Source organism: Platalea leucorodia, assembly GCF_965183815.1.
Source record: "Platalea leucorodia genome assembly, chromosome: 3".
NCBI classification, from domain to species: Eukaryota; Metazoa; Chordata; class Aves; order Pelecaniformes; family Threskiornithidae; genus Platalea; species Platalea leucorodia.
In genome coordinates this window covers 53,205,256-53,230,658 of record NC_138825.1, presented here as the reverse complement: position 1 = coordinate 53,230,658, position 25,403 = coordinate 53,205,256, and the positions used below count along the sequence as shown (strand labels likewise).

At 39.7% G+C, this 25,403-nt stretch overlaps 1 protein-coding gene across 1 annotated transcript; it reads right to left on the bottom strand.

Moving 5' to 3' along the window:
• On the bottom strand, window positions 1–25,397 carry LOC309587562 (plasminogen-like; the record flags this gene model as incomplete). Its single annotated transcript, XM_082305819.1, has 19 exons — window positions 1–162; window positions 1,301–1,446; window positions 2,338–2,444; window positions 3,590–3,730; window positions 4,101–4,175; window positions 4,922–5,042; window positions 6,574–6,667; window positions 8,148–8,296; window positions 9,206–9,372; window positions 10,107–10,272; window positions 11,030–11,160; window positions 11,762–11,924; window positions 12,836–12,954; window positions 13,077–13,197; window positions 13,789–13,928; window positions 14,787–14,901; window positions 19,358–19,464; window positions 21,890–22,025; window positions 25,349–25,397. 19 exons carry the CDS (start codon window positions 25,395–25,397, stop codon window positions 1–3), a joined length of 2,409 nt encoding a protein of 802 aa, XP_082161945.1.
• Window positions 25,398–25,403: the final 6 nt, after the last annotated feature.

The window sequence follows — 25,403 nt, the reverse complement described above, 5'->3', positions numbered from 1 at the left end:
TCAGTTGTTTTCCATTATACTCTTAATCCAAGGAATATAATTGGAAACTCGAACATAAACACCAGGTTTCATGGGTTGGGCACAGCCAAGACCCCAAGAGGTGACTCCATGTTGGACAAATTTATCTTGGTCCAGACAGACTAGAGGTCCTCCACTGTCACCCTAAACAGAGAAAGAACAGGATGATTCCTTCACGGTCAGGCCCATGTGGAAGAGTGGCCTCACAGGAGGCACAGAAACAGAAGTACCTCTTGCACGTGAGGAGTACACAAGGTATAAGAAAACACTTGAGCTCCAGCCAGAGAAGAGTTCTCTATGTGTTGTGAACACTGCTGTAAAGTCATTTCTTCCCATTATCCAAGTATTACATTTATTTTTGAAGTAAGGGGATTTGGTGAGAAGGAATCTGATTGCCCTTGACTTAAACTGCACTTCCTCCCTCAGTCTCTTCTCTGTGTTCTTTATGGCCTCCTGTTGTTACTAGATGATCCAAGACCAAGTGAGTGCATGCATTCAAGCCATGTGTCTTAAGACAGGAGTGCACACCCCTCAATGGACTGCTTGCCCATCACAGTGCTTGTGCATAGGGTATCTATGCTTTTCCTCCAGCTTTTCCGGGAGGAAAGTTTCCATCTTGATTCAGTATGTTAAGTTTTTCCAAGCCCTTTCATGCAGTTAAAGAAACTGAAGAACTCAATTTCAAAACCTAGACTTCTGGAGAAAGCCTTCATACCACACTTGTGAGATGAGCTATTGCCAACCCTATTCTTCCTTTTCAGCAAAAGAGAAGTCCAGCGTGCGTTTTGCCTCACTCAGTGTGATTTTCACAGGCACTGGCAGTGACACTTGGAAATTAGTAGTTCCTTTGGCTCTTGGTATGCCTGCATGGCAGACTCCACTGCGTTGTTCCTTGACTGCTAACTGAGATGTCTCAGGTTGTTAACTGAGCTAGCCTGGACACTGGAGCTAGTCTAGCCGAGGCAAGCAAAGTGGTCTGGGAAAAAAAAATCAGACTGTTAGTCATTCTAAGCTGGCTTCCGTACACATACACCTGGCTCAGGCAGCTGTGTATCACCACGTGCTTTGTAGTTCAGGCTTATCTGAAAAATTACCTGCCCCACTTCCTAGCAGCAGACAAGGGAGCAAGGGAAGAGCAGAATCCATATGCACTTTTCAGCTTGTGTGCCACGTCATGTGGCAACATCCCAAGGCTAATACTGAGCCTCTCAAGCCCAGAAAGCAAGCACTATTTGGTTTGAATGTTCTTACAACCAACTCTGATGCTCACAAACTTCCTTACCTGGCAGCTATCTGTACCACCATGAATATTCCCAGCACAGAGCTCGTGTTTTTTGACTCTACCATTCAAAAATTCAGGGCGATTGCATATTTTATTCTCGATTACAGGGAAACCAGTTTCCTTTAAGTAGCCATCACCACCAGTTCCTTTGCAAATAAAAACAAAACCAAAACACAATAAATGACAAAGGTAAAAGAACATCTTCACAAAACAAACATTGAGGTATGGATAAGCAGTAAAATAAACATAGTGTTTATGCACTATGCATATACTTCCCATGCATAATATGAAGTGACACCAAAATCAGTAAGCATTATCAGTACCATGGTACTTATCACCCTCTACCACCCATCCAAATCTACGCTGCACTGATTGACCTTCCTGCTCCCATAGTACATCCATATGGATCCAGTACCCACTGACATTTGTGGGAGTCATTCCCAAGCCATTTTATTTCTCTGTAACTGAGTTTTCTTCTCTGTGGAAGAAAGGAGGTAGGAAGTAAAGAGTTGAAAATGGCATGATGGGCAGAAGCAAGGAGGCAGAGAAGGTACTGATGTCCTTCTCAACCAAGACAGTGGGAGGTTTTGAAAATGAGAGTTATGTTTATATTTGTGTGAGATCTTCTGAACTGGGCTGGTTGGGAGAAAAAAATCATTCAAGAGAATGAGCAAACTCACCTTTATGTGATTTAGAAATAGCCTAAATCTAGAAAAACTTTCCTTGTGACTGTGTAAAAGCCCACTTTGAGGAAAAGCAGAGTGGACTGAGAGATAAGAGTTAGGAGCTCCTTAGGTCTGATTCTCGTCTTTTAGTATTGGTTTAGGGGGTTTCAGTTTACACGGCTCTGAGTGATACAGGAGAATCTAAATCAGAGGGAGACAGTGGAAAGAATGGCAGTGCCTGATGAATTTTAATGAATAGGTATGCATGCAAGCTTGCATGGGGTGTTTTTGGCACAAAGAGAATACACTTTGGATACAAGTATACACCAATCTCCAAACACAGAGCTTTCAGATGTGTTAACGCTGTCTCACCTCTTGTATCCCCCCAGCCCGTCACATAGCATTCCTCTCTTCCTCCTAACACAGCATTTTCTTTCGGCAGACAAACTGGGATTACATGATTATTGATGATTGCCGGGCTGAAAGAAACAAACAAGAGACTCATACAGGAAAAGTCATTAGCACATTCATCCCTGATACCACTTCCAGGTTTCTAAAAAGATTTTCTAGACAGTCAGCCTTTTTTCTTTGAAATCCTGAGCTTCAGGTAAAGGGTTTTTCTGCTGTGCAAAATTGCTTTTGTTTTAGGCTCTAATCCCTCAGAATGTGATACACAAAAGGAAAGGATCTGAAATAGAGAACAGTTACAGGCTTTTGATACTGAAATTACTAACATAAAGCCAAGAGAATGCTTTGACTTAGGCTAATGCATAGCCAACAAAACCTAATTACAAAGCTACTTAGCAGTATGAATTAGTGGCATTTAACACATAGGTGTTAGCTTGCTCTGTCTGCATCCAGTCTGACTATTTATTAATCATTTTCGAACTGGACACTTAGCACACCGCGGAACCCAAGTCAGTCTGACTTGCCTTTGGGTGCAGCTAAGGTTAAGCTCAAGTAAGAAGCCACATTAATTGTGCTGACCCTGCATGTGTTTTGGACCTATATTGCAGCCACAGAAATCAAAACACAAGCACCATATGTTCACATCTGCTTGCAGCTGTATGGACATATTCCAGTGCCTCGGCAAGAGTTTCAGATGAATGGAAACAGATGCAAGAAGGGTCATACTGGGTATTGCATCAAATGTGCATACTATTTGCCCGCACACTGGACAGACCTGCTGGAAGAAGAAATCTCCCTACCACAGCATGCAAACAGTATGGGGTGACATCATGCTAATATTGCAGCTTTCAATCCTCATTACCTTATCAAGGTAGAAGCATGTAGAAACAGAGATTAAAGCTCTTCTAGGCATTACCTCCTCCTATTCTGCTGCCACTGCCTCACCTCCCAGCAGCTGGCACCCAGTGTACTGCCAGCCTGCGTCACTGTCCCTAGTCCTCCTCCCCTCCCAAAGCAGTCCTTTCCCTCTCTGAAGCCCTACAGCTGAATCACCTTGCTTTCCACTAGAACTTCTGCAGAAAGGGAAGCAAGAGAGGGTCTTAAATCACTGATTGAACACAATGTGTACAGACACACACATTTCCATGACACCAGCAACCACTGTTTAGTCAACTTGTCCCATCAGAACAAAGGAACGCTTCAGGTGAAAGGGTACCTGCTCAATTTTAGCAGAGCAATGTCCACTCTGTGTGGCTCCTTGAACAATTTCTCAACATCTCGTTTTTGCACTGATGCCTCTGATGCTCTTTCTCTGTGTAATCCAAGGTATACTTTATATGCCGCTGGCCGTGAGGACCTATTTGAAATGATTGCACATGATGAGCTGACAAACACACACTCAGGATGTAGACTGCTTATGATATTATTGGGCACCTTGTTCTGTCAAAGCCAGAAAAATAAAGCCATCTTTGGCATAAACTTAATTTCTTAATCCCTTATTATGGCACATGAAATCAAGTTGGCAGAAGTTATCAATGTCGCTCTTTGTTTCTTCAGTTAAAACTCTGCTTTAATGAATGACAAATAGACTTGGCTCAATTCTCAACTGTTTGCAAGCTGAGTCAAGAGACAGCTCTCGTTAGTTATTGGGTCCATTTTGTTTCTCTTCTGATTTTCTATGTAGTGTAAGAAAATGCTGGTGCAGGCTATAACAGATAGATACTTACTTTTCTAAGCAGTGAGCGGCAGTAAGAACCCACTGAGGGTCTATCAGGGTTCCCCCACAGAAATGCAGGCCAAAACTGTAATAGAGCAGAAAGGCATGAAAAGGGCATTGGTTTAAGGCGGGGAAGTTAATTCTACTTCAGTCCATCATGTAATCTTTCTAACATGTACACCTTTATGAACTGAAGACATTATTCCACATTTTCATTAAGAATCAACATTTTACTTTCCTTGAACAATATTTCTTACAATGACAGTAGTGTTGTGTGGACATTTTTATAAGGCGTTGTATGAAAACACCTAGATCTTTGTTCTTAACCAGTATTTCTGTTGCTAGAAAACGTTATGTGCAGTGATGTATACTCTTTTAGAGATTCTGGCTTTTATCTAGCTCTGATCACAGTCAAAAAGCTCTGCAACTGGCCTTGATTCCTAGTTTTGCTAATAACTTCACCAGTAGGATCAAACACTTACATGGAAGGACCAATCAAGATCTGTATGAGCCGTACTTCAAACTGTTGCTTCTACTCAGAGGATACTGATTCTACCGTAGGATATAGTGATGGATTTAAAGTCATTCTGCCTTTTAGTGAAAGTGGTTTTGAAATTAGTGGTTATATTGATTCTATAGGTATTTATCTCAAAACAGAGCATTCTTGGTTGTCTAAATGACCTTCTTTAAGATTAGCACACATAATGTATAGCCTTGAGCTATTTTTAAATTAAAATAAAGTTTAGAATGCTGCAACCACATACTATAACATCCTATGAGAGGCAAAGTTTCTTTGCATGCAAAGTCTAATGTAATGGGGAATGGCCATACCTTGTCCGGAGACTGATTTGCCAGGGCCAGGAGTGTGGGTGTGAAATACACCCAGCAACAATCCTTTGAGCACACAACTTTGGTCTGAACTTGGATTTTCCACACTCATACTGAGCAGGAGCTACAGAATAAGAAAAAAACTCACTACAAGGAATGTTAGCGTGTTTGCTATACATTATTATGCACTCAGAAAACTAGACGGTGAACCTGTTACATTTGTCACTTCAGCTTTTGATTCTCTGCAGGCAATTATATACCATGCATCACCTATAGGTTAGGTTACCTTCATCTGGAACACTTAAAAATGCCTGGCAAATTTTTTTCACATGCACTTCTCAGTGGTCAGCAAATTACACATGAATAGATCTCCAGTCAGATAGAAAAAAACAGAAGGGGAAGGAGACCGAAACAGAGAGAAAGAAAAAATAAATTCTCGCAACATCTTTAAATGTACTTTCACAGATGCCAGCAATGCAAAAGCTGCACTGGCAGCTGTTTCAAACTAATCTTGGTGGTACAGCATGTGAAATTCAATCACTGTCTCTGTGGAACAAAATTTTGTCCGCTCTTATCTCATGGATCTTTTGGAACTTCAGATGTCTCTGAGTTATTAAAAAAGGGTAGTTCTTATTCAGCCATGGGAAACTGACTCTTAACAACACAGAATTCAGAATTCGTTGTCACCAAAAGGAAACTAATGAAATTAAAGGCAAAAGCCATGTTTTCTCCGTTCCTTAGCTGAACAACGGAACGAAAAAGAAATATTAATTGTAAAAAGAAATTGGATGGTCAAAATGAATAAAATAACCATGTGAAAATGCCATTTTTTCCCCTAAGAGTCCCAGCCCAACACTTTCAATGCAGTAGTATTTTTACAATTACAGGATGTACATGTTATAGAACATCTTTCTTTTTCTTGTTTGCTTGATTTTGGGATTTTGATCAGAGCACATTTTCTGCTGCTCACAGCTGAGAGGATAAAGCAGCAAGAAAGTCACTCTTCTTTTGAGTGGGAACTACCTCTCTTCCTGGCATAGCTTTTATTGTAGATGGTCATGAAAGGACTCGAAACGAAAATGTTGTAAAACTTTATCGTTGTACACTTTGTTGCACCACCTCATTCAGAGTACTGAATGGCTTGATTACTAGTAACAAAGACAAGGGCATTTAGTTATATGTTTAGGGCCAGATGCACTTTCCAGACATCTGATACATTACAATATCAGAGGAGGGAAAATCTGTTTTACATCCAGGGCAGAACCAGAGCCACATGAGCAGGGAGTGCAAAAATTTTGCTGGGATAAGGGCATCCCTTGTTCAGCCTGGCCACACACACAGTCGCGCCAGGTGGCCAGGCAGGAGCAGAGGAAATTTCTGCAGGAACAGCCTTATTTTGAAACACATGGCAAAACCCCTGTGAGCTTCCGTGGGCTCCAGGTACATCTTGTGCTGGGTTTGGGGCTTCCAAGGAATAAGCACCATTCTTGAGACTTCAGACACAGATAGTGAGCATCACTTCCCCACAGCCTTAATTTCCAATCTAAAGCTATTGCACTGTCTTAGGCCAGTCTTTCAGATTAATCACTGAGTGTCCTCCAGTTGTCATAAAAGATTACAGAAAGGGAGACACTAGTCTTTAAAGGAATAATTACGGCACTTGGGAATGTCACAGTACTCCCAGGCTTTTCTTGGGTCTGTTGTGTAGCACCAAGGTCCATTCACATCTCCATCAGGATTCCTGCAATACTGTAACAAAGAATAAAGACACCAGCTATTAACCAGGGGACAAAAAAGCCCACCAATGCATGTTTCAAAATAAAATCAAATTAAATTTGGGATTCTTTTTTATTTCCTTACTTATAAGTGATTTCCAACTCCTTTTGTCAAAGTTGGTTTCATTTTTCTGTTTGCTCTGTGAGTTTAGAAAAAGATAATAATGAAACCTCTTCAACTGTCTTCAGCCAGTAAGCTTCACTAGTGCAAGCTTGGACGTCTGAGCTCTCAAAAAGTAGGAGATCTTGACCTAGGAGGGGATTTTCTAAAACACTAAACTGTCTACTCCTGCTCGCACTGAAGTTAGTAGGAGCAGTAGGGTCAGCCCTGACGTCTTTTCACACCCACTCTGGTTGCATGACTCCGGGGCATGTGGGTATTGTGTAAGCTGCTCTTGCACAACTTGGTGATGCCTATGAGTCCCCAGGGCAGGGGTGCAGTGTTCAGCCTGCTGTGGGCTGCCTGGTTAGCTGAATCACTCTTTAGGGCTTACTGGCCATACTGACTGATCTCTGCTCAGAACAGACACCTCACACAACTCCATGCTACCAGATATTTTTCTAGTTCCCTTCCCTACTCTGAAATATATCCCATGTCTCAGGAAAAAGGAGAAAATATTTGCTTCCCTTCCCCAAGAGTCTCTGCCAAATGCAAGAATCAAAAAGTTACGGCAGGCAGCTTTTAGGAGGGAGTTTCCCCAGTCTGAGTTGGAATTCAATACAGGGTATGTGATACTATCAGAGGATCGGCTAAAGCAAGCTCTAAAATCATGTACCTAGAGAAAAAAATTGTTCAAGCTGGCAACATCAAACAAGCTCTTTATATCACATACAGAGCTTGTCACAAACCAGGAAAGTATTGTGCATAGGATGTTACAAGTCTAGAAAACTAGTGATGAGTACATGTGTTGGGACGAGGGAGATGAAGGTTAGAGATGGAGAATGACTTACAGGATGGGTCAGATGCATGTATTTCCTTGTATGATGGGCCATGGCAGAAGTTAGAGGGCTGGAGGGGAAATTAGTAGAGGATGGGGGCTGCAATCCATCAGCTATATCTCAAGGAACTTGCACTGAACATTAGATCCCTTGCCATCTCACCCGTCACTGTTACTACTGAAACCTATGACCCCAGGTGCTCTTTCTGGCAGAGGAGGCAGAGATGCTGCCCACAGACCAACTCCAGTTAGTCCTCAGCAATGAGGAGAAGCAAATGCCCATCTGAAGACCCTTGGCTGTGCTGCAGAAGCATTCAACAGAGCTTCCGTGCATCTGTGTGTCCCACAGGAGTACAGACTGCCCATGTCAACTAGAATTAGCACGATCAGGTTCTTGGATTGAACTGAGGAAAATAAATTAATTTACAAAGACCTGGCATGAAATACTTGCTAAGGGACCAGGAAGAAGATGGGCGAAGATCAATGACAGCAAGTATTGAGTGAAGAGCTGCTTACATTTTTATCCAGGCCTGCTCCTGGATGAGTCATGGGAGTGAAATAGTCATGGCTATGAGGTCTCTGAGAACTCCATTCTTGACAAGTCCTGCCCCTTCCAGTTTTTGCTACTGTGCCACGATAATCTTTACCATTACCATTAATGCAATCTGTGAAGAAAGAGGAAAAGGAAATGATTGTTAGCTGTGAGCTATTGGGCCACGTCCATACTTGGTGGTGGTGAAGCAGAAATAAATTTCAGGAAATACTAGTAGGACTTACACATCCTACTAAATATGCATATAAGGAAAGAAGGACAACATAGTGTCAATGATGGCTAACAAGCACATTTTAATTTCCTTGCATTTTAAACATTTTCTTTATGATCATGAAAGTCATAAACCAGTGAAGTGTAGATTCAGTTGACGCCTCGTGACTCCAGAAACCAGGACCACAAAGACCATGCACTCATAAAGTCTTGTCCTATCAGGACACTGATATTTGTCCACTGCCACATTTTACAGTAGGTAAAAAGCAGTAATACATGCTCAGCTAAAATTATTAGCCTTTTAACCAGAAGAACATGTCATAGCAAAAAAATGAAAGCTGAAGCACTCTAAGCATCTACTGCATAACAAAGTTGCCTCTGAACGGAATTTAAAAAGCCAGCTGTCCTCTGGTGTGAAATGGAGCCCTGGAATTGTGAATGCATGGCACAGGAAAAGACTTTTTTGGAACACTTGTCAGCAAAATGCCATCACCTGTATATTTGCTGTCATTGCTAGTAGCCCTCCCACAGTAGTACGGGGACTACTAGCCATCTGTTTCCTTGTGTTTCCAATATTGCCAGATGTAGTAGATAAAAGATGCGATATTAATCTAAAACCAAATACAGAAACCCTGCTAAAAATTCTACAAGAAAGTTCAGAAAATTAAGAGAGTGGATACAGTACTATATTAAATTCTGTAATTATCTAGAGTTTCCTGTATTTCACCCTCATTAAATTCTTGATGACATTTCCATAAAAACCAGCTTGCTGGTTATGAGCATCTCTGGGGGAAGCGGAAAGTATTCTCACCAGGATTTGGTTCCAGTGTTGTCTGAGGAGGTTTTGGTAAAGTCACTGATAGCTGATCGCTACACCTCTTCAGGTCACAATATTCCCATCTCACACTGGGGTCAGTGGTGTAGCACCATGGGCGGCTATCGGCATCTGGGTTTCTGCAATAATTCTGCTTCAGGTCCCTACAAATGTAAGCATATTGTATTCCCATCCATGCCACTGCTCTGAGGAGAACTTGAAAGAACATTTTAGAATGTAGCAGGTCTGCTACACAGTTAGCATATATCATTTATCATGTACAGTGTGTGACAGATATCCTTTTTCCAGCACAAAGAAATCAAGAAACATATGCAGAATATTTAAATGTCAAATACTTATTCATTGATTAATGCTTATAGTAGAATACCGTTTACAAATCCAGATAAGTAAATGCACATATGTATATCAACGATACAATCCTTTTTACTTTTTCAAATACATTTATAGCTTTTAAGAAAAAATAGTTTTTTGCATTTTGGAATAAATAGATAGTAAATATTAGGAATAAGAAAACAACCCAGCCCTTCCACAAAGCTCTAATGAACTCCAGACTAAACTCATGAATAAGACCATGTATAGAAACAGTTCATTTCAGCATAAGGGAAAATTTACAGTAAGTCTTAATTCCTTTAGAAGCAATGTAGAAACACACAGTTAATTAGTGTAAAGCATAATAGTGACAACTGTAGTTTGTTTCAAGGTGGGGTTAATAGAAAACATTTCCACATTAAAAAAAGGAAAAAAGGAAGGGATTATTTTTATCAGGTACACTTCCTTCCCAGCTTTAAAATCATTGTTGTGTAAAGATGATACAGATTAAAACGAATTCATGAATGGTCATTTTCCAATGAAACACAGAAATGGGAAATACACATACGCATTTGGGAAATGGTCTGCCGTTTTATTGTGTCGGTGTGGTGACATTGAACTCCAGGCTTGACATTTCTTTCCCGTGAGAGTGAAAGAAGCTGTGCCACGGTAAGTCACACCATTGCCTTGATAGCACTCCTCAGTAATTTGAGCCTGCTCAGGCACATCAACAGCTGTAGTGAATAACAGAAACTAGTCCCTTGCATCTTAATACTTTGATATTTATACATAAGCATAGAAAGCCAAAAGAAAACAGCAAGCCAGAGTATTTCACTGACTGCCACAGCACGCTCTCTGTAACAGCATCCTCCTCAGACTGTAGATCAAAATGAAGATTTCCAAAAAAGTTTGCAAAAATTTTGATACACTAGATTAAAAGCACTCATACATCAATTTTACTGTCATCCATGGGGATTTATTTCAGCTAACGATCCAAACAGTTCACATATAGATCAAAACTCCAGGGTAGGGGAATGTCTGTGGCTTTGCCACAGATGTGTGTGGAACAAGCCTGCCTTGTGTAAGGAGAATTTTCTTTTGACTGCTTTTTATGGAGTCTTGGTTCAGTGCTCTTAAATTATCTTAGGTTTTGCTTTGGATTCTGTTCTTCAGGAGCCAGGATGTAAATGTAACTAACTTTTCCATGGAGCATTTAAAAATTTAGAGGTGGAGGGAACCACCACTTGGCAAAAGGAAAAGACCTCTGTTACTGCAATTTTTCCTGGGCTGGGTCAGTAGGTGACTTAAAACCTTCTGCACTTATCCACCAGACTGAACATACCAGCCTGGGCTCCATACCAGGCTCAGGAGTTCCACTGATATATAGCAACACAGAGTGACAGTAATAATACAACTAGGTAGGGTCATCCAAGATTTTTCAAAATAAACCACAATGACCCTTCACTTCCAGATGTCTCCTGTTGCTCTTACCAGGGGCCTCTGGCTCTGTCCCATCACAGGAGGGGATGGTGCAATATTCCCACCGGGCAGTTCTGTTGGTGGTGTAACACCATGGCATCTTCTCACCATCAGGATTTCTACAGTAGTTTTCCTCTAGGTTCCTGAAACAGAAAACGTGGCTAAGAAAAGACTCTCATGGAAATCTAGTAAAGGTTATGAACAACAGGGGAATGTACCTTGCTGCCTAGTTTACTCTTGTGTTTACTGGTGGGTAACTCCACTGTCATTTACTGATGCCATTTACTAGATGAATAATTGCAATGCACTGGTGTTTTTGATGTGCTAAACCAGAGACCTGCTAGACTGATGGATGAACTAAGAGGTTGTATTTCATGTAGTACTTTGAGGCCAAGAGCAGCACAGCAGAAACATAGGGTGAAAGAATCTAGTCCCAAGCAAATACCATAATTGTAACTTTCTTACTCTACATCACTTCACCTGAGCAACAATACAGTAAAAGGATGAACTGAAGAGGGAAAAAGTCAATCAAGCAGAGCTTGAAAGTCAGAAGGGGAGACACTAGTATCCAAGAACAAAGAAGTGAATAAAAAGAAATGTGCAAAAAAATTGAAAAGATGGAATCCAGCCAGTGATGAATGCTGGTGTAACCGAAGAACTTTGCAACATAGTTGAAGAAAAAATAAGTAATTCTGTGCCTTGGTATTTCTCATGGACACTGAATAATAGAGAGGTTTCGCTTACTTGCAGGGATAGTTTTCAGGAGTGCGAGCGTGTTTGTGAGGAGACTGAGAACTCCAGCGCTGACACGTATTTCCTGATTCAGTAACAGATATCGTGCCTCGATAGTCTTCTCCTCTTCCTGATAGACACTGACGCCCTGGTGCAGGAACTGGTGGGGGTGTTGCTATTGCACAAAAAGGAACTGAAATTTAGCAGTGCCTTCTAGACATATTAAAAAAAACCAAACCAAAACAAAACCACATTGAGCTTTATAATTAAGCGGGCTTTTTAGCTTTCTTTGCAGGTAAGGTTTAAAGACCAAAATGTTTGCAAAGTCCAACAGGTAGAGAAAAGATTTAAAAATATTTTAACTTTTCTTTCTTCCATTTTATCATCTTCGCAAACAGTTAGACTGCGAGAAGGGCATTTGCATCTGCCCCTTTACAGCAGCCAGGACACAACACAACCAAGCACTGGCAGCCCCCTCAGAACAAAGCTGGAAAGTGAGCAAGTGGCAATACTGTGAAGAAAATTGGGTGAAAGCAGCAGGCCCGTCAGTCATAGGTATAGGTGCAGATACGAAAGAGATGTACTATAACTGGTGAGAGCTAGAGACAGCAAGGATGAGGTCTGGTGAGAAGCTGCAAGGAAAAGTATCATGGCAAGGACAAGCCTTTAGGGGAAAAGGTAATTGAAAAGGTGGCAAATTGAACTGGAAGAGTAAAACAAAAGCCAGAAGATTTTCAGGAAGAGTGAAAGTGTTTGACACCAAAAGAGGAACATCAGAAGAAACATCAGAACCACTGAAATGCCTGGTCATGGAAAAACACATCAAGGAAGGGAGATGTGCTCCAGACAAAAACATTAGAAATGCCTATGAAAGAAACGTCTAGCCTCAAAAGAGCTATCAGAGGTTCATTTCAAGGTTATTTATTTTTTTCTTTGAGATAAAAGTCAGCAGTCTTTTAGTTTTTCTTTTATCTTTGGGGCCTCTTCTATTTGTTCTAGCTCCTTGCACCATCCTGAATGGAAGCTATCCTAGATGTCTTTGTGTCTAGATGTCTTTGTGTCTAGAAGTCTAGAAGTCAGACTCACTGCAACGAGGAATGTCACAATATTCCCAGCGTTTAGTCAGGCTGGTAGTGAAACACCAGGGCCGAGGTTCACCATCGGGATTACGGCAATAATTCATCTTAAGATCCTTCTCTGGAAAACTGAACAGGAAAAATAATTTTTAAAAAATGTCACTAATGGATGTAACAATTATCCTGTCTGGGGCAGAGTGGTCTTCAGGCCACCCTAGACGATAAACAACCCATCACAGAGTCTGACTTACTTTTCTGGGAGGTATCCGTGAGAGTGAGGTAGCTGTGAGTCCCAGCGCTGGCACTCAAGCCCAGACACCGTTGTCGCAACTACTCCGTGGTAGTTTTCCCCACTGCAGTGCATACACTCCACTGTAGGAGCAAAGCAGAACGAGGACAAGAGAAACAGAAAGTCCTTGAGGAACTGATCCGTGACCACTCATATGCATCTCACGTGAAGCTCAAGAGCCTGATCAGAGCACAAGGCTGAAGGACAGTCTTTTTTTGGCAAAGTAAAAGCTTATTTTTGTTGGTAAGATGACTTCAACTAGTTGATTACATTTATAGTACTTCATTTAAAAAAAAACAACATTATAAACTATAGTTTTTAAAAGACCTAAATTAAAACTACTAAGCTATAATTGAAAATCTGTGCCTTGCTGCTGTCATGTTTTATTGACTTTTGCACTAGCAACTGTCATTTAGTTCAATTCTAGGATTATGATAGTGAATACGCTCATATACCATTTTTTTATCTAGGGAAAAAAAAAGACTTTGTATAGTTGTTTTGGGGATCTTTTGATACCTTCCTTGTTGGTGTTAAAAATGTCTTTGGAAAGTTTCATGTTGAACTAAGCTCAAGTTTGGAACAAATACTGAATTAAAAATAAAACTATCTGAATAACTTCACATTCTTGAACACATCTTCCAAAAAGGGAAAGAAACTGCTATATGTATCCTGACCTTCACACTCTGGGATGTTACAGTAATCAAATCTGGTAGTAGGATCTGTTGTGTAACACCAGGGTCCCTTTCCATCATTATCGGGATTTCTGCAGTAGTTTTCCTCCAGTCCCGCATTGGGATATTTTTCAGGTGTGTAACTGGAACAGAATTTAAATGGGATTAGAGAATAAGGAAAATGTCCCAATGGTTTAGCTGACGACTCTAAAAAATGAAATCTTTATCTGAGGACCATTTTGTAGATGTTGCTCATTGGAAGTCTCCTAATTGCTACTGTGTGCCATTGCTGAAGAGTTAGAAGTGCCACAGCTATAGACTTGAAGAAATATGGTGCCTCTAATGCCAGTCATGTCTTTAACACTTGCATTTACTTCAGCTGTTCAGTTTCCAGTATTTTTTTCTCAGCCAAGGTACTTTTTAGCCTGTAGAGAAAAGCCTCCTCTGGAACATGTTCCCTGGCAGATGCAATGAGAAGATATTTGCTGAAATGGGAGAGTTCTCTGTAACCTGAATGCTATGCCATCTCAATAGGAGGTTACTAAATAAACCTGGTTGGGTGTTTTTCATTAAATACAAGAAATACTGCCCTGCTAATTGTCTATGGATTCACTGATAAAATGATGTACCTTTATCTCATCTGCCACATGTTATAACTTTAACAAAGAGAAGGTCTTGCCCTGGTGAGATTAATGGAAAATTCTTATTTCAGCAGAACCAGGTGCTTCCCTGTCAAGCGTTTTGCTCATGTAAAGAAGACAAAATTTAATTGCAGATGCCAAGACTGACAATGTCCCTGTTGATCATGGTTCATCAACCTAATTGCAGGTCTCTGAGTTACAACTCAGGTTAAAGAATTATCTTATTCTAGGTAAGTGTAGAAAAATACTTTGTAAGAAGACTTTGAACACCAAACAAATTGCTTATAAGACTACTTAGCACATATAAATGGCTTAGCAAAATTTCAGAAAAACATATAAACTTATACAAAAAGGTCTTACTTTGGTTTATGGGGGGCATTATCAGTCCACTTTTGGCATGGCACACCTTTATGAGTTTTAGCTTCTGTTCCTCTGTAATCCACCCCTTTTCCCTCCTTGCATTCTAGAAGATAAACTGAAATGATATGTGCTTAATTAATCAGTATCATGACATGTCCATTGTATACACAAAATCCATTCTCATGCTAATACATTTAAATACATTTGGTCATATTTTTACTTTCTTATGCCACCAAAAATAGACAGCTCATGTTGTAAAAACCTACTAGTTAACTGATGTTTAAGTTGAAAAATATATGTGAAAGCCAAAAACTTCCAAACTAGAATTCCAGAGAAATAAGTGTAACACAACCCGGTTCTTTTGAGAACATACTACAGCAGATTTAAATAATAAAATATGCTTTTAACTTTTAAATATGCACTATAACAAAATAGAAACACGTTGTCTTTTCATTGCTGCCTATGATGTTATTATAGTTATACACAGTAATTAAAATCAAACCTTAAAAGAGAGCCACCTGAATTCAGTTGAAGAAGATAACAGGACAGAATCACAGATGCATACACATAGCATTTTACCAGTTTAAATAAGCAATTTTTTTAAGTTCATACAAATGCGGATGACATTGTTTCATTAAAGTTCACCATGTCATGAATCAGATTTAATTAATTCATGATGTGTTAAAACAATGACTCTCTGCTCTACAAGATAAAATGGATAGTTGGATGAAGGTGTATATTACATATGCTTTTGTACTCTTAGATTTTGAGACTTCATAGTACCTCCATGAAAAAAAGAAAAAGGAGTGAAAGAATTAGCAATGAAATCCTGTCTTTACATAAGTCAAGGGGAATTTTAATGCTGAGTAAACCTGGGTTTTGTATCAGTAGCCTTGAAAACATTGAATTGTTTTAAATTATTAATAATTAAATTAAATGAGAACTGAAAGCTCAACGTTGTAATTTTTTTCCCAGGAGGAAGGAGCAACCATAAGCCCATTGCAGCTGTTAAGATTTTCCTGTGAGGACTGAACAATCGCCTTTCCCAGCAAAGAGCTGGTGACTGCCAGGGGAGAGCAGGCTTGCAAGGGGCGGCTCTGCCAAGGCACGGCCGAAGGAACTCAGATCTTGGCACGTTCCCTCAGAGCTTCTATATCTGCAGTTTAGGGGCAGTCACTGTCAGCCAACATGTCCTCTGGCTTGGAAAACTAAGCAGGAAACTCATTTAACATTTCTCTATGCACAGGGCACATCTCATCAGACAGGTCCTCCTTTCTAACTGCAATGAAGCAATCTGTCTTTTAGGTTCTGACCTGGCTTGCCTCAATGTCTTTAAGTAGTGTCCAGATTAGATATTTGTGGAGACCCAGTTTTGCATCAGCTTTTCTCAGCATCAAAGTTATACCAAAGCTGACATACAAGCAGAAGATTAACATAAATCTGGAGAAATAATGCCATTTTACACAGATCTGTCTTGTCAAAAGAGAAAAGAACAAATATTTGAATCTGAAATAAGGTCCAGCTCTTCTGTGGGCCCATAAGTAGTTTAGATCTGGATTTATTGACGTACCTTGAGGCACATCTTTTTATTTCAATGTATATATATATGGGCAAGTTTACTCTAAAAACTTAGGTGGAAGCCATTTGGATCCCTCAAACAATTTTGCAATAACTTAACATTAAAAACCTCAATAACTGAACATTGAGTCAGTCAGGTGCTGACTCTTTCTGTTTACATAAACTTTTGACCGTTTATATAACCTTTAGGTTTTTTTCTGTCTGATGACAAATAACTAACTTTGATCCCCAAACTCAACCCATGTCCTTTGGGTTAACTATTTACAAACAGATATGTGGATAACAATTCCCAAATGCTAGCTTTAATTCTTATTACTTTTTCTATAAGCCAGAGAAGGTTAACTTTCTCTTTTATAGCACATACCATAGAAAAAATAATTTTGAAAATTGTGACTTTTATACAAATCGTTATCCTTTTCTTTCAATGCAATGATAAAGATCAATTAGGTCTCATCAAGTAACTGCTCCAACTGAAAAAAATAATATCGGTTTCAGCCATAATATTGCAAAAGCATCTGGGCATGTGAAAGGAATTTCCTTGAAGTATCAGGACAGCAGCAGCTGCTGGAGACAGTGAAGTGATCTGCCTAGGTAAAAGCTACATTTTCCCTTCTGTTCTGTAACAATAGATTAAATCAATGTTATCATTAGAATGGACACATAATTATTTGAGACCCTCTGAAAATGAAGAGATGAGCAACAAAGAAACCATCTGACACGTACACAATAGGCTGCATTTTTCATGTTCACAATACCTAGGTCCATCTTTTGTTTTTTGTAGATAGATGTGCAATTTTTGGACATTTTGGTTATGTAAAACTGCAGTTTTTCACACCTTTACTGATGGGGTTCTGTTTTTCAAAACTAAAATCTATGCCTATGACCTCAAAAATCCTCACTGAATATTGCAGGACTGTTATCCAGATTCTAACCTCAGCAAATCCAAGGGATGTCTCAAAAACAAACCAGAATCACACTCTAGCTCCTGATCACAGTACTGAAGCAAAATTAGTATGGATTATTTACATGTAAGTTATTTGTTCAGTCTTTAATATTTGTTACTTGCCAATTGATCCATTCAGTTTTCCTTCAACAATAGGAACTGCAGAAGATTTCTTAGCATTACTTAATCATGATTCAGGGAATTCCCATCAGCTTCTGGATATAATAAAAATATCTTAGGTTCAAAACATTAAATTGCCTATCAGTTATATATACAAAAAAGGGCAGCTGGCTGTAGGCCTTATCAGGTCTTATCAGCCTTCAGCCTTATCAGGCTGAAAAAGACCCTCAGTGGTCTTTGGTCCAAACCCCCATAAAAAGCACTGCCAGTTTCTGAGCTGGATGACACCACTCAGAGCTTTATCCAGTCAATATCTGCAAGGGCGAAGGCTCCACAGCCTCTCTGGGCAATGTGGTCCAGTGCTTACTCACTTTCTCTGAGAAAAATTATTTTCCTTATATCCACAATATCTGAACAAAATCTCATTTGGATGCTCAGCCGCAATCCAGCTAAAGCTATGGAACTACTACATAAAATCTTCTTGCAGGTGATATACACATAGAATTACCTTATCCTACAAGTCTTTGCAGGTCAACAGAGGAGTAAGGATGCAGTTTTCTGGAGGTCATTGGTATTTACAGTCTAGTTATTGTGATTCTTCACTTTTGGTTAGAAACTGGCCTGTTGAAACCACTGCATGATTTGCAGCAGCTGAGAAACTGGTTCATTTTTCCTCTTCGTGCATCTTTCTTTGTTGAATGAGACCACCTTCTTGGTAGATACTATAGTTTCCAATTTCTGAATATTCTCAAAGGTGTTAATATTTTTCAAAAAATTACAAATCAGCAAATGGTGAAAGGCAATATTCACAAAGTCATTTAACACAGAACAGCAGTAATCCTATTCAAAGTTTACCACATTATCTTACATGTCTGAATGTTCAGAAAGGAGATCTTTTCTTCCTTGTGTATTACTAAAGTCAGAGAACAACACAGTGAAACTTATGTTACATTAAAAATAAAACACATTCCTTCTTCCCTTTATATAGCAAGAGCTCAGTTCTTGATTATGTAATTCAAAAACAGTCTTAAAACCCAATCGTTTGTCTGCATCTGGCATAAGGTGATAGATAGAGAGATGATAAAAAAATTGGATAGTTGCCGTTTCTTAAAGACAGACTTCCTATTTTCAGAAAGAGTAGGATATCAAATAAATAAACTTAAATCACATAATCCTCATCTATGGCAAAACTGACCAGAAGTAAAACATGTACAAAAGGAGAATACAAAAATTCACCATGTCAATTAATTATATCATAAATATATAGATTGGGATAAAAGTTTCACTAAATTCATTAATTGAGGAGTACAAACATCATATAACGATATACAAATACTATAAAAATAAATCATTTTTATCTGGAGCATAGGTAATGGTCTAATACTTCTGACAACCTGTACAACTAAAAGAAAGTTGATTTGAGTCCCACTCAAGTAAACTGTGAAATTTCTTTAGTGATACAAATGAAATTATTTGGTAGTTTCCAGTAGTTTTCCAGTGGGGAAAGGTCTATCTCATAAACCACTGTCAGCACAAGTAGCTCTTCCTAGTACCCTCAGCAGAGACAGAGAAGATGCAGCCATAGGTTACTGGCTGGTTTAAAAGGAGAGGGGAGGAGAGAAGGGATCCTTAAGCACCTCCATTACTCCCAGCACCTTCTGCATTCCCTGAGCAACAGTGTTCTTTTCTGCCTTGTGGACGCTAGGATTTAGGGAGCAGGAAAGATGCTGGACCACTAATCTGGGGAAAAAAATTGGTACCACTGCTATACAAGCAATGTGGCAAAAACCAGGTGTTAGGTAAGGGCTGACCTACCCACTTCGTCTGACCCAGTGAAGGCTTAGCCCTCATTTACAATAGGGTTATGTGAGTCCCACTGGAAAGCATACTTCAGTGAAATAATACAAAAAAGACATAGACATAGACATACTTCTTTTTTCATAAAGCACTGCATCTGTTCTTCTGAAAATCATTGCTGTTTTGGTGTTCTCAGCCAATGTTAAACACTGTTGGTCTTTACTGCTGAATAAGAAGGCCCTGTTGAAATTAAGAGGAGAGAGCAACGTAAGAAACAATAGCTAAATGCATGCATTATTTTCCAAACACCTTTTCTAGTATTCGGTTGTAATTTTAGCAAGCACTGCACTTCAGCAATATTTAAGATTGAGTAACGTTTCACAAACCACTGAGTATCGCAGCTCCCATTTTCACTGGTGACTTTGACTCCTAAGTCTTCCTACGTCTTTCAACTTAGGTTGAAAGGGAGCTACATGAACAAATTACGACAAGTGATAAAAAAGGTTTATAATGTGCCAGAGACTCCAGAGAACATGCTGAAGAGGATATATGCACAAGGGACTTTGACTTTACTTCAAAAAAATTAGTGGTCAGTCAAGAAGCGAAACATTCTACAGTATTCAGCAGTTACCAAGGAACAGGTAAAACCCAACAAGCCAGGACCTTAAATTACCTTGTGATAACTGTTCTGAGTCATTGTACATGAAACAATGTAAGCACTTTGGAAAACACAGCCATTTGTCTTTTCAGTAAGTACCTAGTCTACAAGTCTGCAAAACTGGAGCTGATGGTGTAACCTTTACAACAGCATCTAAGGAAAGATGACAGGCTAAGTAATTTCCACAGCTAGCTTTTCTGAACCAAAAAAAGATCAATAGCAACATGGCATTCAGTGGGTAGGTCTGTACCAGGAACGTAAATACTGACAAAGCCCAATCTGTAGCACTAATACCAACTGGCATGATCCTGGTGTGCCTGTACTTGTAAATTCGCACAGCGTCTCCCCAAAGGAGAGGGATCACATCTGGAATCAGTGCTGGGAACGGTGTCTATGCGTTGCCTGGGGAGTGCTGGTTGCCCTGGGTCAAAACTACACTGGAGACTGTTTCCCCCCTATCCAAGCCCAGCTCTCAGTAATGTTAAATTTACAAGTAGGGAGGTAGTGAACGAGTGTGGTCCAACACACTGCTAAGGTGGGATAACAAGTCTGAAGTACTGATCTGAACTCATTGGTCTGAAACACTGATGTGGTTGTGCTGCAGTGCTGGCTTGGTCTTAAAGCTCTGCCTAACGGTTACCTTTCTTTCCCCAGGTCCTTCCCTGCCAGATCGCATCTGTTCTTTACTGATTGTAATAGATCTCACATAATTGATTAGGGAGGCAAAGACAAAATGACTCTGATGTTATTCCAGCATCAGGTGACGGTAGGCTCAGACCTGAGGCAGAGGCTAAGGAATGATACTGTGTCTGACTATGCCTCAAAAGAGAACAATAATCCTCTGCAAACTGTAAATATATAATCTGAATATACAGACCTGCCCTCTCTGCCTTCCTCCCTACTCTCCTGAGACAAGTACTGCTGAAGCTCTGCCCTCTCTGTGTGGTTTTCAGGGAGGGGAGTAGGATCAAAGGGAATGGGTGGTACTTCACACACTCAGTCAGCAAACCCCTGTCATCCTTCAGGGTTACACCTCTTTAAAATGAGTCTCATTTTCCCTTTTGATGTAAAACACAAAGTTATAAAACACATTTGAAAAGTCAGCAGCAGGATACCCCTGCCTTGAATAAAAGCCTGATGGAGAACCAAGTGCTGAAAATAGCCCTGCAGACAGTCAGTCTGCTGAGTTCAAAAAAGTATGCTGTGGAAGTGGCAGGTCAAGAACTCATGAAGATGAGAAGAGAAAACCTCCCTGCCTTGTATGTGAGGACAGCCTCCCACCGCAGTAACGGATACCTCTCCTCATTACTCCACTTGCCTGCTGTACTGCTGAAGCTCAATGGGCACCGAGGCTTTGGCACAGGAGGCTCAGAAGCCGTAGGCTCAAAGCAATAGGCTCCCCTGAGGCAGGAGCCTGAGCAAAGGCCAGCGGTACAGACTGGTCGACATGTTGCATGCTTTCTAGCCCCTTGGGCCTGGTTAAATGCAAGTGCAGAGGGAGGGCTTGGCTGGAAGTAGGGTTTAGGATTGTTAAAGGTTAGATGGCCGTCTGTTTCTCAAAGTAAATAGAAGTAACATAAATCCAAATTCTAGCAAAATTCAGAATAATGGATTTATCTGCAAGATAATAGCAATGAGATGAACATAAGCAATGCCATTATTGTTGTCCTAAATTTCCAAGGAATTAATTATGACTCTTTATTGCAAAAGGAGTGCAAGAGTCTCGATAAAACCATGTCAAGTTGGTTTTCAGTGTGCCAAGCTGTACATCAAGATAACATAATGTTTTCCAATAAAAATTCAACATAATTTTCTTAATTTCGCTATTTCTGCTGTCTTCGTCCATATGTCCCAGGCATTCTGTTTCTATATATCTTTTGTTTTTTCAGCAAACCTCAGACACACACATTCCTAAGAAATCCCTCAAAACTTCAGACTGCTGATAAATAAGGTAGACTGCTCCATCATCTGTAATGAAAGATACATATGGGAACCAGTGGAAATTACCTGCAAGTAAATTTATTTTCAGTTTCACATTGCTCCGCACATTCTTCTTTACTATTTGTCCTATAAATTTGCTTCTTTGGGTTGAGCAGCCAAGCTCCCTCTGTTCTCACATAGCTGTCTAGTATGTCTCCTTGCACTAAAAGGAAAAAGAGAGAAAGAGGTAAAAATGTGAATGCTGATATGATTTATTTTGAACTTTCATGTTAAACTCTTTGTCACCTAGTTGAGTAACATCATCATTTAATTGCTGGAATAATTGGGTTAATGGTGACAAAGTATAGGTAAATCTTGCCTTCCTAGTATCGTAAAGGGTAGCATCACTGAAAACCCCATGTAAGGCAGGACAGAGAAGTGGCTTGAACAGTGCTTTGTATCATTCTGAAAGTCATAACAAGTAACACAAACCTAGGGTATAAAGTGATGGGAACAGAGAAGACAACCCAAGGATCGAAAAAAAGCGAGGTGTTTCAGAAAGAAAATATTGGTTGCCCATACTTTGGAGAAAGTGGAGAAATGGGACTCAAGGAAGATGTGAAACAACGATTGTCCATTGCTGATACCTACCCACATGGAATGACTTCAGTTTTATCAGCCACTCCATAGCTGCCTCTTTTCAAATGCTCTTGCAAGAAATGAGGAAGTCACTGGGGTTATCACTGTGCTCATGTTCAGTTTACCATTTCTGTAATAACTCTGTATTGAACTTAGTAATCAGGGTAGCAGATGTTGCCCTCCATCACAGTGAATTAACACAAGACATTAAACTGGTAAATAAATTCATCTAACAACCTCTGAGCTACAGCTGCATGTGAAATATATAGGATCCTAAAAAGTAAAGCTATGCTTAGTGGTAAACTCCAAAAATGTTCAAGTACAATCTTTCTTGTAAATGACTTTCCCATTTAGTATTTTCTTTTTCTGTTATAGCTATGCAACCTCTGAATGCTTAGCTGTAGTTCACAGAACTGTGACTTTCATGACTTCCAGCTGCAAGGTCACAGAGTTGCATGAGTCCTGTGATTTTTACAGTTTCTTTATCAGATGAGCATACGACTCTACTGACAAACCTTTGGCTCTGGGAGTTATCCGTTCTGCATGGTTTCAACCCCAAACAGACAGCTGGCCCATGGTCTTTGCAACACATCTCAGTCCTGTGCCCTGGTTTTGTGCCTTGCTTTACACAATTGCTGAATAAAAGGCATACAGGGTATGAACCAGACCCTGGCTTCCCCCTCATGCACGACAGCCATGCTGAAGAGAGGGACTTCTTCTTTCGTCATCTTTTTCTGACCCTTCTCTTTCTCGGCTGTAGCCCAGTGCCAGCAGGAGGGACAGAAAGCAGCCTCGTCCCACTCAGACCCACAGCCTGCGACTGAGGGGCTCCACAGGGATGTTCAATGAAATGTCTTCCAGGCTGAGAAAGGCAACTACTCCTCCCTTTCCTGAGTAACACTCTTTTGTAGTGTGAAGCAGGCTCATAAGCCTCCTGGTACAGTTAAATTCCTTCACCTGTGTGCTAGCTCAGCCTGCAGTTGATTATTTTCTTTAAGATCATTCTGCATCTACAAGACGGAACTGATAAAATAGGCACAAAAGCCAAATTACGCTTCCTCTCATACCACTGCAAACCCAGAGAAGTTACTGGAGGTTTTCTTCTGCATGTAGACTAAGGAAAATTTTGACCCTCGGGGCTGAGAGTTTAACAGTATGCATGAAAGAAAAGGATAGCTGCTAAAAAAAAAAAAGAAAAAAGATAAAGTGAAAATGATACAATAAAATTTCATGTGACAGGCACAGAAATCACTGATTCCACTAGTTATTTAAAAAAAAAAAAAAAACATTAAGAAGTAATGAGTTTTGAGACAAAACATTAAACTAGGTTAAAACAATATTATAGGGATTCTGCAATGCTCTCCACAAGGACAAGAAATACAAGTAAAGAATTCCTATTACGGTACAGCTTCCATGCAACCTTAATTCTGTTCTGTTTTGACACTATGCAATAATATTGTTATTATAATTACAGCATTTGATATCTAAAATATTGACAAGGTCATAATGGATTTGGGTCATAAAAATATTTTTCCCCTTTTCTGTTATAATGACATGGCAGGGCATAATACTTTAAGAAAAAAAAAAAGAAAATATATGCATCTGAATAAAAATGCAGTAAATCTTCTTGCTACCATTTTCCCTATGTCTATGGAAATTTTCAGTGTTAGAAAGATGTATTACTGCTTTATGCAGAAATGTAAATATTTACCGCCAGTTGATAAAGGATTTGCAAGCAAAAGCAGAGTATTGCAGACAGAAGCCCAAATCCTGTATTTTCCTCCCCTGTATAAAAGTCTTACTTATTTGAATAGTGTATTTGATTTGAATGATGCTGTTCTGCAAAAACAAAGCTTAGAAACTAGAATTTAAATTAAGATGATCATTCTTAACATTAAATAATACCTAGGATTTTTTATGCTGGGATTTTTTATACCTAGGATTTTTTATGCTCTAATATTTCTAGCTAAAATCTACGCATAAAATCGATGCATTCTAATTGGTACTTTTTTATATTTTAAAACTACATATGTAAAATGCTTGTGTATTTTATTTTTTTTTTATATGTGTTGAAACACTCATAACTATATTTTTAACTGCAATCACAACAGACTGTGTAGTTATACAGAAGGTCTGAAAGAAGATGTGCCATCTGAATCCCATAGTTCATTGAAGTTTAAAGTTTTCAGGACAGAAAGTATTTACTCAAAATTTCTGTAAGAGCTATGATCTACTAAACCCCAAAAGATATATGTAAAGAGCCTTACCCAGTTCCTGTGTGCTAGAACTTATTTTATACTATCCTCCAAAAAAAATAGTCTTGCAGCGCCAAAAATACTGCAGAAACTAACGCTGACCAGATTTTGGCCTCCCTATCACATGGAATGAAAAATTTTCTATTAAGATTGTGGCTATGAAAAAGACTGACACTCTAGTGTGTAGAACAATTTTTCCTTTTCTTTGTGATTTTGTTTTTCACAATGCATTTACGAATTTCAAAACAATCAAAATAAGGATCACAGTACTTGGCAATAACAGAGACAAGAAACAACCCTAGGATAAAAGGTTGCTGAAACCAGAGACAGCCATATCTTTGCATCAGGCTTTGGGGCTGCTTTCCAAGGGTGCCCCCATTTCTGACCATGGGGCATGTTTGCAAGGAGCCATTTGTTCCCCAAGCAGACATCAAGGCTCTTGCTCCTCTGGCATCTCTAACCGACACAACACTGGAGCAACCACAGCTCTCACTTTGTTCAACAGCAACTCTCGCTGGCCAACACGCCCCAAATCCATCATCGTCCAGCTAAGTGGCAACACAGGGATTTGGGGACCTACGTTCACCAAAGGGAGCTTGCAAGCGTTTGGCCCCCACCTCACCTAGGCAAGCAGAAAGCAAAGGACTCTTACCTGAGCTGAGCAAGAACAGAAAGAGAAAGGCGGCTTTGCTAATCCCCATTTTGGC